General features: G+C 26.8%; 3 protein-coding genes across 4 annotated transcripts in view; 2 read left to right on the forward strand and 1 right to left on the reverse strand.

Moving 5' to 3' along the window:
• Nucleotides 1-3,445: 3,445 nt before the first annotated feature.
• LOC119684386 (ubiquitin carboxyl-terminal hydrolase 38-like) lies at nt 3,446-8,235 on the reverse strand. The gene is made up of 6 exons (XM_038098420.1): nt 7,205-8,235; nt 6,995-7,144; nt 6,749-6,933; nt 6,397-6,689; nt 5,940-6,334; nt 3,446-4,474 (listed from the first exon to the last, which is right to left on the reverse strand). The coding sequence occupies exons 1-6, from the start codon at nt 8,015-8,017 to the stop codon at nt 3,845-3,847; spliced, it is 2,466 nt and encodes an 821-aa protein (XP_037954348.1). The 5' UTR covers nt 8,018-8,235; the 3' UTR covers nt 3,446-3,844.
• A 1,447-nt stretch (nt 8,236-9,682) lies between these two features.
• Nucleotides 9,683-12,641, forward strand: LOC119684388 (transmembrane protein 18-like). Its single transcript, XM_038098424.1, has 5 exons — nt 9,683-9,923; nt 10,056-10,173; nt 10,247-10,336; nt 11,983-12,041; nt 12,101-12,641. The coding sequence occupies exons 1-5, from the start codon at nt 9,861-9,863 to the stop codon at nt 12,218-12,220; spliced, it is 450 nt and encodes a 149-aa protein (XP_037954352.1). The 5' UTR covers nt 9,683-9,860; the 3' UTR covers nt 12,221-12,641.
• Nucleotides 12,642-16,339: 3,698 nt separating this feature from the next.
• The window catches only part of LOC119684387 (pyruvate dehydrogenase (acetyl-transferring) kinase, mitochondrial), a 30,456-nt gene continuing 27,239 nt past the window's right edge, over nt 16,340-19,556 (forward strand). For both annotated transcript variants that reach the window (XM_038098422.1, XM_038098423.1), the window contains exon 1: nt 16,340-17,157. In XM_038098422.1, the coding sequence (XP_037954350.1) occupies nt 17,055-17,157 (103 nt within the window). In that variant the 5' untranslated portion in view covers nt 16,340-17,054. The remainder of the gene's footprint in view (nt 17,158-19,556) is intronic.

Here is a 19,556-nt window from a genome sequence, read left to right on the forward strand (position 1 = left end):
ATAATATTTTTAAAACATTCGCTTCAGACTGAAATCTAGTATAGGAATGAATATATATATATACATAATATATATATGTATGCATATAATATATATATGTATATATATTATGTATATATGTTAACTCCACCCGTTAGAGCGATGATTATAAATACTGAACGCGTTTGTTTGATGATATTTTTAAAACATTCGCTTCAGACTGAAATCTAGTATATGAATGAATATATATATATACATAATATATATATGTATGTATATAATATATATATGTATATATATTATGTATATATGTTAACTCCACCCGTTAGAGCGAAGATTATAAATACTGAACGCGTTTGTTTGATGATATTTTTAAAACATTCGCTTCAGACTGAAATCTAGTATATGAATGAATATATATATATATACATAATATATATATGTATGTATATAATATATATATATGTATATATATTATGCATATGTACTAGGTTTATCTAATCTCAGCCTGAAGCAAATTTTTTTAATAATACCAACAAACTCTTATTAGACATAATATTTATAATACAGTATTTATAATGTTTTCATATTGTTTGAAGATCAATTTTAAAACCGATGATGTAGTAATTGTGATGATAATGGCGATGATGATGCTTTAAAAACTTATTCATTATTTATACTTAAATTAACTATTTTACTTACTCTTAGTCGCAACAACCGCTTTGCTCGTATCGGATCTTAATTGGAAAAGGAAAGCATGAATGATAACCAGCTGATACATGAACTGACAGTTCCTATATGCACTGGGTTGCATTCTTTAATGGTAAACTGCATTGTTGTAACGATCAAAGTAAGTTTACAAATATTATGTGGAGCTGAGTTCTAACACATATAAGTGAAGCAAAGGAGGGTAGGGATCTTGAGCATGCAAAATATTTTGTATAAGACCTGCCTTTTTTTTAGTTTAAGAACAATCTTTCCTAAAAACGAAACAATAACGGCATTCTTACTCATAAACAATCGCCTCACATGCTACCATCATCTACCCACATCTCAACTCTTAATTTTCCATGTTATCCGATTGTTAGATCATCGAGGATTACAACAACAACACCAAATTAATGGTATACAATTAAACAGGTATTATATTGGGTTAATATGTATAAATAGATTAACATTTTCGAGATTACGTGCCAATACAAACATTTTATTTTAAAACTTACTATCTATAATTATGGAATATTTGAAACTTTCATATTATATCATCATATATACAGTGAAACTTCCATAACTTCAAGTACTATTTCGCAAAGGAAAGGTTTGACTTATGGACACTTCGAGTTAGGAATTTTTTTTTATTTTTGAAAGAAATTAGAATTACATTGTAAGATATTTATTTATTTGAAATCAAATACAGCACAGTAGTTATAGTAAGGTAAAATATTCAAAAATAAGGGTTTGGGATTTTATTTATTTTTTATCAGTAAATGGCTTGTTCAGTATATTTACTTCCATTTATCAAGCCAACCAGTGCTTGCCTTAAAATTATCATCACCAAACAGTTTCGCAAATTTCACTGCCTTCTTTTCTAATATTCCTCCAGATATGGGAATGTTTTGATCGATATTTTTAAATATTGAATATGGAACAAAAGTTTTAATTGACTCGTGACAATATTTTTATTCGAGTTTTAGAAAAATTCGAGTTTTAGAAGTTTGAATTATGAAAGCAGAATTGTATGTTATTAGCTCTCTAAAACGTTGTTGCACTATTTTTAGTTCAAGTTATAGAAGTTCGATTTATGGAAGTTTGACTTATATGTTGTTCTGTATTTGTCATTACATTTAAAAGTCTGCTTTAAGTGAATCTTTAATTCCAGAACTAGTAAGTATGTATCTATAAAAAATAATAGTTTGGAAGTTAAATGAAAAATTAATATCATCTTCGTTGAGACGAAAAAATAACAACTTATTTTTATTTCTCTTAAAAGACTAACTAACTAACTAAATTTGTGAAAAACCAAATTTATCTATATCATATCATACCTATATCTATGTATAAGTTCAAAATTATTTTTGAAAAAATAATTTTAATAATGTTTTTTAATTGAATTATTAAAATTATTTTTAAAATTTATATTTTATAGAACTCAAAGTCTGTAAAAGCGGTAGATATTTATGAGATTAAATAAATTATGTGATGAGGAAAAGCTAATTTAAACAATATAGTTTTATGTTAAATGATCACCACCAATATTCGAAATCGAATTGGCAAATAAAGAAGAAGAAAAAGATTAGCAAATAGCTTTATATTTGTGATATTGTAATGGAACTTAGTTCTAAATTTTATTTATAAATTAATTAAGTTTTTTCACATTTTTAATGTTTCTATTTATATTAATTACTTTGATAAATTAATATATGTAATATATATAGGATTATTATAAGGATACTTATGTTGTAGAATTTTTTACAGAATGTGGTGTATAGTTCACATATAAAGAATATTTTATTATTACTTTGTTTTGGTTTTTAGTTAAATTGAATCCAATTTTAAAAAGTGTTTACTGATTTTTTATATATAATTCACATTTATTTTTTTTTTTTTGCTTTTGAAGTAAATTATTTTATATTTCTAGCATTGCATTTTTGTTTTTACATTTTTATGATTTATTTTTAACCAAATTAATTTTATATTTTAACCAGTCTTTGTGCATTTCAACTGTCCGCAAATTTTTTTTTGTATATTGAAGAATAGTTTTTTGTTTCATATTTTACACATTATAAATGATTTATATAAGATTTATTCTTTTTATTTGTTTTTTTGAAATGCTTTAAATTAAATTTTAATATGTAAAAAAATAATAACTTATTTTTTTTTGTTTTGTTGATTGCAAATTATATTTTTAAACTAAGTTCTATTTGAGAAATTCATTTTACTTTTCTTTAGTTTTAATTGTTAAAGCATTGTATCAAATTAACTTTTGCATTGCAATTTTATTGCAATGCAATAAATAAAATTAAAAGGTTCTTTTGTAACATTAAATATTCTAGCTATTATATATTACTTAATATATATACACACATAGAAATATATATATATATATTAAGTCTGTACATAATAAATAATTTCCTTTACAAATAGCTTCTTTCACATTTTTATACCAGTAAAGTATACTATTATATTATAAATATACATATTAAAAACGATTTAAAATAAATATAAAAATTTAAAGAATCTACAATAATTACATACATATGTTTGGTGTTAGGTCCATTCATTTATTAGCTGTTAAATTTATATAGACAATTGTTTATTTAGATGTTTAGTTGTATGTTCTTTAAATAAAATTATTTATATTATTTTTGTTCAGAAATCTGTGAACTAGCGATATGTTTAATTATATTAATTAAAACCTAAAATATATATTATAAATAAATTCATTCAATTAAGCTGCTTTACATATGCGTTACTTCGATATTTAAAAATTTATAAACATATAAATTAACAATGAAATTATTTAACTTTTATATTAAAAATATAATAATTTATGTATGAAATTAATAAATTTGAACTTTATGTTAAGTATTTAATTGATCGGCATCTCATCGCATAAGCTAAGTTGCCAATGGAACTAGAACTATATTTGATGTTGCCAAACACACCCAAGCACATCACGCGTACTCACTATATAAAAACGTTACATATGGACACATTTACAATTTGCTGTTCAGAACACTATTTAAATATATATATTTATATACATATATATATATATTAAATATTTAAAAAAATTTTGTAATTGTTTTTACTTTATATTTCACGAATTCATTGTTGTTGGTTAGTATGTGAAAATAACTGTAGCTTAGAATATGAAAAGATTCATGTTGTTTTTTAAGGCATTTGTACCACAACTAGTAGGTGGCTGCTCATCATCATCATCATCTTCATGATTATCGTTTAAAAATTTCTTTAAATTATCTGCAGCTGAGTTGGAAAAAATTTCAGTTTTTTTTTCATCCTCTTCCGTATCTTCCTCCTCCTCCTCTTCTCTGTCGGTGTGAATTTTATAATTATTGAAAGCCGTTGCTTTGAATGGATCGTTGTCAAATTCATCCAAGTACAAATAGTTATCCTGATTTACGAAATCACGTAAATGGCGTGGCAGTTCATTCATTTTCGGTGGAGCAGGTACATCAACTTTGGTAAGCTTTGTTAACTCGTCAGAATTGATACTCTTCACGGAGGTTGCACTCATTTTATAAAATAGTATATAGGGTGTATTTGGTGGTGAAAGTTCATGCAAATCTTTTAAGTTACTTTTTGTCACAATGCTGTCATTGAACTTATACCAATTATTAACAAAATCTGATCCATAGGCATAATAATGACCAGAATCAACACTAACACCAGAGTGTACAATACTTGTATAGAGATCGTAATGTATGGAGACGACTTCGTTACGCTTATCTCCCCGGAACATTTTGATAGAAATCTAAAAAAAAAATTGTTTTTATTTGTGTGATACACAAATTTATTATAATAATATAATGTAATATATATAAATTATATAATATAATGTAATATAATATTAATAATATAATGTATTTAATATTATTATATTATATATAATATATTCTTATATATTATAGAATATTTTATCATATTATTTTTATCATATTATATATTAAGCATATATTATATTTAACATATTACAAGCAATATTATATATTATATACAACATAGTATATATATTATATATATGTAAAACAATATATTATATACATATTATACCATAATATACATAATACTATATTATTATTTTATATGTATAATATATATATAATATTAAAATATATTATATACAATATAATAATATATTATACATAATGTAATATTGTTATTTTATATATATAATATTAATATATATACAGTCAAGGTTCCATAATTTGAATAATCTATAACTTAAATTAAATAGAGTGCAACAGAATTTAGAGCGAGATTGAGTATTATGTCAAATAGTTCCTATCTGGTCATGGATATTTCCGAAAGTATCTGTACAGAATACAAAAAGTAGAGCAGCCTAACTGTATATACTGCGAATCCGTCGAGGACATTGCTGAGCATACTTTCTTCAACTGCGACAGATGGCATGGAGAAAGAACACTTCTTGCAGAATATATAGGTCACTTCACAGTCGAGAATATCGTAAAAAAATGACAGAACGAGTAGAAAATAGGAATAACATCATACAATTCATCGGAAATGTGCTTAGGAAAAAGAAGAAAGACATTGACGCAAACTAATCTTAAACGAAGTGCAATCTTATGACTTTCCAATTAGGATCAGGAGTGAGAGTCTGGACGCAGGTTTTACGAGAAGCATATGGTATGGATGGGTAACTTATAAGGGATCCTCTCTGAAGTAATACGAAAACGGTCCCGGGGGTAGAAATCCCGCAGAAGAAGGGGGGATGTTTTAGTTAAAAATTCTTTTAATATTATTTTAATTAATTGAAAACAGAATACTAATTTTGAGGCTATTTAAATAAAAACAGACACACCTCTTTAAACTATTTGAGCGACAATTTTAATATATAATTAAATAAAATATTTAATGTTTTTATTTATGACTACTATTAGATTGACCCTGACACTATTTTTACATAAATGGACTAGCTTATTACAACGTTTAGATTTCAAGAACGACCGGATATACGTCTCGGATCCACCCGCCAACTACGACGACCAGGTGTCGTTTACCACCACACCAAAGAGATTTTACAAGCAGATCCCAGCGGGTTACAACAACATTACAACTTTTATATTTAAGAATTAGAGACTTAAACCTTTCACATTATTATTTTTATATAATACTGACATACACTTTTTAAAAACATAATTTTAAATAATAAAATAATATACTATTATATAGATAATAACAGTTTTTTAACAACTTACTTTCTCATCGGGGGAAACTTTGTTTTGTAACTTGGTGCGCATGTGATAGTTTTGATCGTATTTGAAGTGTTTGATTGTTAATATTAAGTTTTTGGGAGCACTAATGAACTTAATGGAACGTTCTCCGTCTGAATGCTTCTTGCAAAGACTGCAGAAATACTGATTATCTCCGTAAAGTTTCTCGGTGTTGCAAAAGAAATCAAGCAAATCCTGTACAAAGTAGTTGACATTGCTATCACTATTCATGTCAGGGAAAGATAGCTGCAAGTCCCTAAATGTATCAACCGACGAGTTTTTGCCTCTGCAAGTTAAGCATGTATATGTTGTAGCTATCTTTCCCGTAAATGTTTTGTCAACAATTGACATAAACAGTTGTGCACTGTTACTTGGAGAATCTGTTAATAACAATTTATTTAATATATTGATTTAATTAAAATATTTTCTTTTAAAAACATACCTCCATGTGCTCCATAACTAGATAAAGGTTCATCTTCAATACGACGCATTAGTTGATGAGTTTTAAGTTGTTCATAAGCCATTTCCTGTTGATGAACAGTTTCTAGTAAATAGCTCAAAAATTCTGAACTATCCTGCTGAACGCCTGGAGTGAAACCTGGTGGTCGTACCGCATTTAGTAAATGCACTGGATTTATTTCGTTACGTGTTGAATATAGCATTAGTACTAAGAATTGCTGCATTTTTATTATTATTGGAGATTGGCTGTTACTGAGCAAAATTTCACGGCAAAAACTACAAAATTATGGGTTATTAAAAAAATACAGAATAAAAATAGTATAAATAATACTTACTCTTTAGTGAGTACTAGTGCTTGAAAAATACTGTTTACATAACATGTGTTTCCTAAATTGACTAAACCGACTTTAGCATTATTTCTTGCGGGAACATATTTCAGAAAGTCTTTTCGTATCTTTGCAGTTTTCACCTCATCAACCTTAAACCCAAAAGTTGTTACTAAATCCTTTACAGTTACTCTCTTAAAAATTTATTTATTATTATTAAGAAAAATATATGAAATATATGGAAAAGGATCATACCATTGGTGCGTAAAGCTCATCGAAACCACTGAAACGTGACATCAGTATACTGACAGCGATTGTTAAACGTTGAAGAAGATCTAAGACGTCTGGAAAGTCCTTAACTTGTTTTTTAAGATTATTAGCAACTATGGAAAACTTTGGCACAATCTAATATTAAATATTACAAAATTAAATTATAGAAATAGTCAAAAATATAACACTATTTACCTTATGAAATACATCAACTGTACAATAAAGAGGCTCTAGTAAAAGGAACAGGATTTTCATAACTTTGGGGCGTAACATAGGCAAAATTAATGAATGAAAATGCATTTCAATAGTATCCAATGCAACCAGCACAAACAAAGAGTGCTTGCCTTGCTCGTAAAGTCCATTCATAATTGCTATAATCCATAGGTTTAAGTTCTCACAAAAATTGCAGACTCTCATCCAATTACTCAAACAAGTTACAGCTCTGCGTATTTGATCAGTGGATATACACTGGTCAAGCAATTCATTAACTGTGTCATATACATTTTCATCCTTGAAGAGTTGAAGTATTACAGCTACGGCGCAAGATGGTGGTGGGCCATTCGTTTCGTTTGTCATAATTTGGCAGACAATTTTAAGGAAGAATCTATAAGCTAACTTTTCCTTTGCATTAGCAAAGAATTCGCCTATCTTTAAAATATCCTCTTTAAAACGTTTCAAGTCAACACTACGTGTAACATTTATACGAGCTAGTTCATTGATAATAGCTTGATAAAAGAGCATCATATCAAATCCAACTCTGCCATTTTGCCTTCGCAATTCAATACATTCTATAATACTAAGGAGTTTTGTCAGTTCTGGAGAACTTCCGTCGCACACATCATTCGAACTATTATCCAATGGCGGTTTCTGCATGTCTCCGTGCTCCATATTCGCATCACTATTGCCTCTATTCTGTTCACCTTGTATCACATTTGATGTGGTAGATGTGGTTGCACCACCGTTGGCAGCTGATGATTCAGTTGCTTCAGGATTCTGTTTAACTGCCATGATATAGCGCGCCTTCTTATATTTTACTGCAATTAAGTTGACGACTATGAGTGCAGCACACAGTCGACTACTTTATATTGCGTCGCACAATAGTTGATATCGATAGTTGATACCGTTTTTACTGGCAATTGCAAATATAACTTAATGCCTTTCCGTTAAATTATTTTTCACATAAATTAAATAAAAAAAAAATAAATAAAAATCGAATATGCAATTTTTTTCACTGTTCAGTTTTTTTACAGTTTTTTCTTTTCACTTTGTTGTCTGTTTCTTTGTGTTTAATATTCACCTAATTTGTTAAATCTATAAAAATATATTTCATAAATTTTTATATTAAAATATATAAATTATTTTTACTTCAATTATTTTCACTATATTTTGTATTTTTAAAACCTTAATTCTAAATATAGTTAAGAAACTTCTTAGAAAACTTTCCTGATTTGCAAAAATAATTACTTTGACACATCGCAATCGCAATCTTCTTCCACAAATTGACAGAATATACCTAATGGAATCCAATAGTTTACTGCGCATGACCGGGAAATTCGGCAGAGTCCACATACAAAATTCAAATATAAAAAGTATTTGTTAAATTTTTACTACATATATATGACTTTCTTTTAATTGAAATATATATTAGGTTGCTAAAACAATTTTATTATTATTTTATACAAATAGAGTACAAATACATGATAATATTTTTAATTTTAATATTTAATATAATCAAGTTAGTTATATAGTAATTGTAATACTATAATCAGACAGCCAAATTTCTTAAATTTCGTAGAACGTTAAATTTACATGCTCCATACATTTATTATATCTGGAAAATTTTAAAATTTGATTATTATAATTATAAAGGATGACATTTAGTAGTTTTATTAGCTTTAGTGGATTTTAGGCATGTGTATTATTGTTTTTCATTATAGTTAAATTAATAACAGTTGCAGTTTTTTCTCTATATTCAAATTTAAAAATTCGTACTACGTTCAAAAAATGTTCAGTTTTATTAAAAAGTCAGCTGTTTTTATCTTTCGCTTAAAATGTATCTTACGCATAATTTCTTTGAAATGTCCCTTTTATTACAAGTAATAAAACTACTGAATGCCATCCTTTATAGTTATAGTAATTAACTTTTAAAATTTCACAGATAGTAATGGTGTTTGCAACATGCAATTTTTAGCATTCGATATATAAACAAAAAACATATGATTTATTTAATTTAGGGCAGTATGAACACTTTCGAAATTTATTTAATTTAATTTTTATGAAATTAAGGAAATTTAACTGTCTGAACATAGTAATATGCTTCATTGATAAAAATTAAACATATTTGTATATGTATTAATTAATTTGTGCAGAGTAACGGTTAAAAGTGCTCTTCCACGTACAACTTATATTGTTGAAATAAAACAAGCAGAGGAAGAAGTTAAAATATATCCAAAACTTATAGTTTTTTTTTTTTATTTTTTTTTTAATTGTACACATCAACTTTAATCAGTAAAAACACTTGAATTGGTGGCTAAAAAACACGTCCTATTCAAAAACAAGTATACAAGACTTATTAAACTATTGAACATAGCTCAATACAAATTTATTTTGTACACAAAAACGTAGCAAACAGAAACTTCCTTTTTTTTTTTTTTGATTCGTCTCATGAATTGACATTTTAAAAGAAAATGTCAATGAGGAAAATGAATGTGTACAGAACATTAAAAAGACGGAGTTCGTTAAATGTCAAGTCTTTGTTGTGTGTTGCATAGTGACAAAAAGAAAAAAGTTTAGTGTATTTTTTTATCAATAATTAATAATAAAAAATTCGTTTGAAAGTGTATAAATAAAAATGGTTAATCCACAATTAATAGAGGTTAACGAAATTACGGGTTACTGGACATTTTTAATGAGCGTAAGTACTTAAAACACGTAATTGTGTTTGTGTGTAAAATAAACAATCCGGTCCTAGTGCAATAATTAAATTTGTGTACACACTAATATAATTTTCTAAATGCATGTTTAATTTTATTTTCGTCACTTGCAGATAGATTGGAAGGATCCTTGGCTTATTGGGTTAATATTGTTACACATATTAACCACTACCGTTGCCATCAGGACACGTAATAATGTTAATTTTCAAATATTTTTGTTCTTAGTTTTGTGTAAGTTTGTTGTGAAAAATAAAAATGTATTTTATGATACAATTATGGTAATTAAATTATTTTTTAATTTTAGTGTCTGCTGCTTACTTTTCGGAAACAATCAATGAATATGCTGCACAAAACTGGCGTCTATTCTCTAAACAACAGTATTTCGACAGCAATGGTAATATAAAAAATTATATTTATTAAAAATTTAGATATAAGATTTAAGTATTATTCATTTCGATTTGCATATATGTAATGTGAAATTAATATTATTATTATTGATATACATATATATATATATATATATATGTATATATTGCTTATGAAGGTTATTAATGTATAGATTGCTTTATGTAAAAGCAAACATACAAGATATTTTTGTTATTATAAGGTTTGTGTTAAACTTGTAATTGTAAAATAAAAAATATGTCAAGGTAGTTTCAACAAGACATTACCTCATCCGAATTACCTCATCCGACCATAAAAGTTTTGTCTAGTGTAAACGCATTATTAAACTATATTCTGCCAGTAGACGTTGTTATATATTAAAGCACATAATTAGGTGGTATGCGGCTCTTGCCACAATAAACATTTATATTGAAATAAAGAATATGATTTAATCAGTTAAAAACAGTCCAAAATCCATGGTACATTTTATATAAATGCTTAAAAATCGATTAATCAATATTCACAGAGGCGGTTAACTATATGCACATAAAACTTTTAATAAAAATTCAATAATATATGTTATAACAATTAATTATTAACTTATTAATATTAAAATTATAACTTAACTTTAAATTGGTTAACATAACTAATACGTATATTGATTTAAACTTTATCATTTTTATACTAAAAATGGCAAATATTAATATTAAAATGAATGCAATCTACAAGAAATGTTTTTGGCAGGTAGTTACATCCAGCCATTTGTTGTCATATTTAGACTATTGTACTTAACTCTCAAAATATAAAGCAATATATACCAGTTTTTATAAAAAAAATATATAAAAGATATTAAAGAGGTTTGCTGGAACCTCTTTGAGATAGAGTAGAAGACTATATATCAGAGTTGTAAACTAGACAATTTTTGGTAGAATGCTATGTATCAGAGCTGTAAGGTAGATAAATTTTTGAATTGGTTTCAGCTATCCTACGCATAAGTGGTTTGGTTCGCTGTTATCAAAACTAATTAGAAAATATTTAAACTGGTTTTATTTCAAAAAAATGATTCAGTTTATTAACATTTAAAAGTTACAGATTTTGGCTTTAAATCCGAATCAATTTAGAAATCGTTTACATCCCTGTTATATAGATTAGTTGGTTTCAAATTAAATTGTCATAGGACTATGTGCGTGGTACGGTCAAAAACTAGCATAGTGAAAGATAACATAATGTTGAAAAGGTACGAGTAGCAGCCGGATCTAGGCATTCCCTTCTCAATAAATATAACAAAATAACAATACCAAAATATAAAACAAAAAAGGCATAGACCAATCAAAATATGTTAGTTGATTTGAGTTAAGCTATATATTCATATACATTCAAACTTCCATAACTTGAACTTCTAAACCTCGAATTTTCTATAACTCGAACTAAATAGAGTGCAACAGGGTTTAGAGAGCAAATTACATACAATTACAAAAAAATTCTTTAACTCGAAGTCTCCATAAGTCAAACCTTTTCTTTGCAAAATGGTACTTCCAGTTATGGAAGTTTGACTCTATATATATATATAAGTATTTTTTTTATATATAATATTTAATTAATAAAACCAATTTCATAATACTAATAATCAAAATTAATTCTACTTTTGTTTTTAAGGTCTTTTTATCTCGACAGTATTCTCAATACCTATTCTACTTAACTGCATGTTACTTATTGTGAGTATCATATACATAAATCAAATTAAATTTCTTAATAATATATAATATATCTGTAGGGAGCTTGGCTGTATAATTCTACACAAATGATGTCTAATTTGAAGACTGCACAGTTAAAACAAAAGCTGCGGCGTGAGGGATTAAGAAGAACCAATTCAGCTCATTTAAAAAATGAGTAAAAGGAAGGCGTACGAAGGTATATAATGGAGAAGTGCAAGGGCAAATAATGTGGTTCTTAATTTTAATAATACTAATAAAACAAAACCTATATATCTGTAACTATCCGTATATTTAGTAAGCATATAAATTGATAAAATTTTGTATGTATTCTTTCAATGTATGTGTTAAGTGCAGACAATAAATCTAAACCATTTATAATAAACCCTTAGCCCACTGATCAATTTATACTACAATGGTTTCATAAATTTGAAACTAAATTTTTACAATTGTTATCAAAGCAAAAACATTAATGTTGGGCAGACGAATACATACATATTAAAAATTTTTTAATATTTTACTTATCACGGATTCATTTCATAATAGATGATCCATATTTTATTTAATTATTTTCTTTATTGTGATAAAGGCATAATTATTTTCATAACATATATGCAAATAAAATATATATAGATGTATACATATACAGAAAAAAAAATTAAAATTATAGATGTTAAATTTATTTTGTGTAGTAGTAAGTTTTACCGATCAACAGAATCGAAAAAATATGGTTACTTCTACTAACTAAGAAACCCAATGGACTTCCCAAAATTATATTTAAAAAAAAATGATTTATCTTATTAACCAAGCAATGAATGGAGTCTTTGAAAAAATACGAGGTGAGTGTTAGCATGTTTTTCCAGGCATATAGTAAATGATTAGAAAATCTTCGGTGTCATTATACATATAAAATAATGCTTAAAAGTGATTTAAAGAAAGAAACAAAATAGCATTCTATATATAATGTGTATTTCATTTGAATATAACATCAGTATGTTATATTCAAATGATATAAATATTGCAGAACACTTTTATAAATCTTTGATATTTAAAATTAAAAATTCCTCACATACCACTGTTCAGGCTTATCTCCATAAATGTAGTTTCAAGTATATAGGCATGATATTCTTTGTCTCACTCCAGAGCATTTGTAGTTAAGATGTCAGTCAAATATTCGCGTCCATTAGATAGTTTTCCAAAATTACAAGAAACATGGAATCAAAAAGACTTTCTAGGTGATTGAGGTCAGACGATATTTTCCTACTTTCACTACTTATATAGATCTCTAGCTTACGATATCATTTACTAGATTTGTTTTTTGATTTTACATTTTGTCTTCGAATAAGAATAGTACTACACCCGTCGATTGGAATATGCACTTGGGATCAATGTTTGCTAATGCAGTAATTCTAATAGGAAAAGGTTTTTTTCTTCCAGTAGAACTTGTACTGAGGAATGCATATGTATTATAGAAACGTTGCAACCAAATAATTATTATCAGATACCTAAGCAGATACTTCAAGCTGGATTTCTTGTAGTAAGACTTTTCAAAGTATGGAAAATAGAAGACTGTCTTGAGTTTCAAATACGATATTAAATAGAGACTTTAGAACTAGAAAAACAAATATTTGGGCTTTAAGTACTGCAAAATAATGGGACTTTACTGGAAAACGCTCCAAACAAATAGAAAATATTACATCTTTGATATAAAATATAGAATGTCTCTCGTTAAGAAATTCCTAATTATAGCTTCTTGGCATAAACTGAGTATGAGAATCAATGTCACTAGCAGTCTTATATAGACAATATATGTCAAATAGACCCATCTTGTTAAGATATTATTAAAAAATATTACTGATTAAACGTATATGTATATTTAACTCGGATCAACCAATTCATTTGTTTAGTATTAAATATCAAATCGATAAAGCGTTAATAAAACAAAAATTTCTAATTATTACCAACTTTTTGAAAGATCAACGTGGATCTAGGATAAACCACCGCGAAAGATGTAGTTCTAAGATTCTAGTTCTTACATGTTACCTAAAAGAGAGCTGTAAACTCCCAATCCCAAAAAAAATGACATTTTATAGTCTTTAAGTTTACTTGAAAGATTATGGTAAACTTAGAAGTTACCAGCGCAGAGTTTAGTTTTCCTTGAAACTCACCTTGTGTAATTAAAAAAGCCAAGTCTGACATTAAACCGTAACACGCAATGTGATAAATTGTATTTAATAAATCGAAGCAGTGACAGAATCAAGGAGTAAGTTTATAATTTAAATATCATATATTTAAAATAAAATATATTTTTTGGGACTCCGGTATTTTCACGTATTTGGAATGAAGAGTCAAGTAATCCTAAGGTTAGGTTAAGTACCTGTGGTGGTCAGTTTAATTGATTGGTTCAGTAATTTGAATAATTTAAGGACGTATTTGGGATGAAGTTTCAAACAATCTTTAAGTCAGGTTAGTTTACAGCTCAGTCAGTCATAATCACTCACAGACCATACAAGTCCATTCTCATACAATAACTTAACACAAGTTAATTAATTAACCACTACGAGAATCTAATAAAGCGCAGAATATTTTTAAACTTAGCACATGGCACTTCTTTGAGAGCAGTAAATATATTTAATTGCGTAAAAATTTCACTCTGCTTTTGGCTATTACTACGCAGCTGCAGAAAAAGTAACCCACTACGCATTCTCTTCCCACTTATAGAAACATTGAAGGAAATATATCCTTAAAGGTGCCAGTCTATATTTTCATAGAGATTGTTAAGACTATTTCTTTCTTTTTTCGTTTATAGCTAATAATTAGTCGAATATAGTAAAATTATATGTAACTTTCCGGTCGACCTGATCGTCATATAAAACCAAATCTTAGGAATTCATTAACAGGTACCGTGTGGATATTGCAATGCTTATAGAAGTTTATGGAAGACACTGTTGTATAGGAAGGACTATTCATTTCAATACTCATTGTAAAAATTTGGCAGGAGAAATTAGGAATTAAGCATTTCTTAGCTAATTATGTAAATTATAAGCATATTTGCTGATATATCAGTTTAGACAATCTTAGATTCTTAAAAAAGATTGATATTTTACATGATAACTATTTCAAATCCACCTCATGTGTCAGTGTCCATTTTTTAGCTAGAAGACTATCTAATATCTTCGGTGTCCACTTCTTACTGACCTAGCCCGAGCTGTCATCTTGCAAAATTAGGGACTTAGCCAACTTTAGAGACTTCTCAGGTTGGTGCATCTTTACTTGGTGCCTTCCTGCGTTGCTCATTCCTTGACCTCTATTCTGCGTATGTACTAACACTAATCCTGTGGTACTACAAAGGGTCATTATTTGAACTAAAGTGTGCTTCGAGCACAAGACCACCACTCCAACCTACATAAACTACTTCAAACCTACATAAGGGTCTTGCTCCAGAGATAGAACAGTTTTATTATATAATTGTTTGTTCTTATGCATTATTTCTTTTAATTTTGCATTTCAACGCCTTTGGCGCCAATTATGTCCGCCATTGTTGCACATACAACTTTAGACACAAATAATAAAATAGTTTTATTTTATATATATTATTATCTATTAAAATCATAAATTGTTTGTATTATATATTATAATAATATATGTAAAAATTTTGTTTAATATTTTTTTAAGTAAAATATATAAATATTATGTTATAAATTTTTATATGGTATACATACGTATATCGAAAAGAATGACTAATTCACTCACCTTTTTAGTTTAAATACACGATACACTAAATAAACGTCGTTGTAATACACTAAATCTATTAATATTTTTAATAAAACGTGTAGAACTTATAATAATTTCACAATGTCTCCTCACTTCGTAATTCAATGAAAGTTTTTGAAATTCTTACACGCACGAAAATTCAAAACTTTGTATAAACATAGCTTCATCATCAAAATGTCAATCACAGCTGATATGTAAAAAAGGCGAAGCAAGATATAAAGTAAAATTGAAAATAATATAAAATCATTTGATTGTGTCGGGGTAGCGCCAAAATAGAGCAGAACTTTTGCAGCATAACACACGGGGATTTGGTATCGGTAAAGTCGACGGTGAAAAAAGTGAACTAAAGCTTCAAGTTATAAAATCTTTATATTTGACGGTGTACGGGGGTTACACTTGTCGCACCAACATTTAATAATGTCTACATAATATTAAATCGTGCTTGCGTTTTTAACGTGTTTTATTTTTGTGTTAATGTAAATTGTTTGTTAATTTGATAATTGAACTAAATTACTTAAATAAATCTACAACAAAGAGCTTATTGTTTATTATTAAATCGCTGATATCAACAAAATTCTAATCAAATTCAGAGCAAGGTTCAGCCTTAAATTTATACGCAACTAAATTATTTCATATAACCGACAAGAAATCGCCCAGGACAAAAAAAATATATCGCATGCAACATTTTTTTTTCAATTCTACGAAAAAACAGCACGTAAGCAAACGTTTAATGAATAACACATGCTGGACACACTAGTCACTTATGAGGATATTGAAGGATATTGTGGGTTATGAGTAGAGCACAACATTGTAGAGCTACTGACATTGTGACATTGCATAAATTGGATTTGTAGTACTTGAAGAGTCATTGCACGAACTTTAATTTAGTAAATAATTTTTTCCATACATTGTCGCAACTACAACAGATGTCTGTATTTTAATACAAAATTACTTTGTTACAATTGTTTCAACTAAAAATTTTACGCTCATATATTCTACAACAAAAAACAAACTGCAACTATTTAAACAAAATACAAGGTACCATATATTAATATAGCTGTTGATGCAGAAGTAGAGAGAACACGATAAATAAATTGAGTTAGCTGCAAATAAAGTAATAATAGCAACAAAGTATAAAGCATTTAAACAATTCATCAGCCTCACACGTACAACAAACCACAAACAACAAACAGTTTTGATCGGATAATTAAGAACCACGACAGCAAACAAACAGCAAGCACAATGCGGTTGTTTCCAGTGCGCCTCTCGAGCATATCGAAAATGCTCGATTGTTACTCTCAATACAATCCGTCGCCGCTTTCAATAAAACAATTTTTGGATTTCGGTAAGTTTATTAAGTAAGGCGCATATTATGTACCCACTCTTGTCATATGAAATAACGTCATTACCTACAGTAGAAAAATAGTTTGAGTTAGGTTGTGGTTCGGATTTGGGGGATGATGCATTTACACGTGTCAATTTATATTGCTTTTAAGAATATATCTTTTTATAATTAAAAAAAAATAATTTATAATAATTTACACATTCACAAGTGCGCTGTACTTCTTTTGCTATTGAATTATTCCTAATGCAAGTATATACGCTGTCTCTTACGCTTTATCTTACTCTTCAGCTTACTCTTTAGCTTACGTGTGTGTAAAGTTTTGCACACTGGTTTCGAAAATTATTAAACTAATTAAAAAAATGTGTAAGATATATAAATGATATATAAATAAACAATTATATTTTTTATTAATAATTGCACCATATTTTTTATACCCGCTTAATTTATATAATTAAGTGGAAATAGTAATTTAGTCAAATTGATCTTCTTAATATATATGGATATAACCATATTTTTTAATATCTTCTTAATTTATGTACTTAAATGGAAACAATTATAGTGTTTTTTTTTCTTAATTTTTATGAATAGGATTAATAAACTTTTATGTATATACGACCTTTATACTTATTTATCTATTAATTAAAAAATTTAACTTTTGAAAGTAAGATAAAAGACATTACGATTTAAAAGAAAAATCGATTATAGAAAAAATAGTGATGGCATATATCTATACATAGATAAATTTTACAAAGGCGAACATTATTAAACTTAATAATATAGAATAAATAAAAAATTAGTCTCAAATTAGCCATAATACTTAAAAATATTATTAAATGAAAGCATTCATTATATAAGAAAAATAAAATATAAGAAATATATATAAGAAAATTATGTAAGGAATAAGGTATTAGAAAATTATACTAATACCTATAGAAAGTTTACGATAACTCTATAATTTATCATAATAATTTTATTGTAATAATTATTTGTCTAAATAGACAATTAGCAATTTGTAGACTATCAATGAAAGACAATCAATTAATAATAGACACAAAGCAGATTGAAATATTTGTATAATACATATTTTTTTAAAAATATATGAATTTTACAAAAATTAGTAAGTGTTATTTATAAACAATGTAAGTGTTAAATAATCTACAGTAAACAGGGTTAAAATAAAATTTTTAATAATAATTTTATGTATTTTATTCTATTAATTAACAAAATAAAAAAAAAATTACTGTTGTGATTTAATACTGTTTAAAATACTTCTCTATTGAAAACATTATATATTATTATTATTATTGTTGTGATTTAATACTGTTCGAAATATCTCTCTATTGAAAACAAAGAGTTGATTAATAAGATGATTACATGGGTTAGGATGTGGTTGAGTGGTGGTAAAAGGTGGGGAAGGGTTAATTTGTCCTGCTTAATTTAAGTGCTGTTAGGTAGCACTTTTGTTGGTTTTGCCAATTTTTGTGCTTTCTGTTTTTTAATTTTATATACTGTTTTATTGCTTGTCAATAAATAAATGTAAAAGTTTTTTCAGAGAAAAATATTTCCGATATTAAGAACTGAAAACTGTTTCAATTTTATTTATAGAAAAGTCTTTAAAATTGGAGGTCATTCGATGTGACTACAAAAATTCTTTCAATTAAATATTATATAACAAAATTTTCAATAAATAAAAAAAGAATCTTTATAAATATGAAATCATATTTTTATTTTGAGTTAGGTTAAATGATATGTACATTAATTATCATCATCTCAAGATTAGAAAAATTATATTACAAATCAAAATATATAACTTAAAATTATTGACTCTACTATTAGCATTGTCCCATTTATACAATATGTTTATGGATCTTTAAATAACAAATAGCAAAATCGTATTTAAATATTTAAATTTTTTATATTGATATAACTAAAAAAAAAAACCAAAAAGAAAATATAATTATTTTATTTCATTATATATAATTAAATAAAAAAAATTCAAATGTTGGAACATTTTTTTTTAAAAATTTGTAGCTAAAACTTTTTTCTTTATATTTTCATTACTTTCTTTTTTTATATTTAAATAATTATTGTAAGTTACATTTTTAAATTATTTTTTTTTTTTTTGCTTTGAATTTATCACTGTTTTTGCTTTCCTAATTTGACAAACACCAGTTTAAACAAGCAACATTCTGTGAAGAGCGAAGAATCAACGAGAAGATTCTTCAACTCTATAAAGAAATGTATGTGGAGATTAATGTGTTTATTTACCCGTACTTTGTAAACAGAAGAGAAACTCACCGGTTTCAGGTACAAAGGTCTGTTTTTGGTAAAACGTCTTTCTTGTTGATGTCCGAGTATATTATATACCAAAGTTCGTGTCGTTTTGCGAATATTGGTGT

Source organism: Teleopsis dalmanni, chromosome 2 (assembly GCF_002237135.1).
Source record: "Teleopsis dalmanni isolate 2A chromosome 2, ASM223713v2, whole genome shotgun sequence".
Lineage (NCBI taxonomy): Eukaryota > Metazoa > Arthropoda > Insecta > Diptera > Diopsidae > Teleopsis > Teleopsis dalmanni.

What these genes read in the sequence shown, in the direction of transcription:
- LOC119684388 (XM_038098424.1), top strand. Translation starts at nt 9,861, where the DNA reads ATGGTTAATCCACAATTAATAGAGGTTAACGAAATTACGGGTTACTGG. An exon ending in ACAGTATTTCGACAGCAATG is followed by an intron (nt 10,337 to 11,982) that starts GTAATATAAAAA and finishes TTTGTTTTTAAG; the next exon opens with GTCTTTTTATCTCGACAGTA. An exon ending in TTAACTGCATGTTACTTATT is followed by an intron (nt 12,042 to 12,100) that starts GTGAGTATCATA and finishes ATATATCTGTAG; the next exon opens with GGAGCTTGGCTGTATAATTC.
- LOC119684386 (XM_038098420.1), bottom strand. Translation starts at nt 8,017, where the DNA reads ATGGCAGTTAAACAGAATCCTGAAGCAACTGAATCATCAGCTGCCAAC. An exon ending in TAGTTATGGAGCACATGGAG is followed by an intron (nt 6,335 to 6,396) that starts GTATGTTTTTAA and finishes TGTTATTAACAG; the next exon opens with ATTCTCCAAGTAACAGTGCA. An exon ending in AAGTTTCCCCCGATGAGAAA is followed by an intron (nt 4,475 to 5,939) that starts GTAAGTTGTTAA and finishes TTTTTTTTTTAG; the next exon opens with ATTTCTATCAAAATGTTCCG.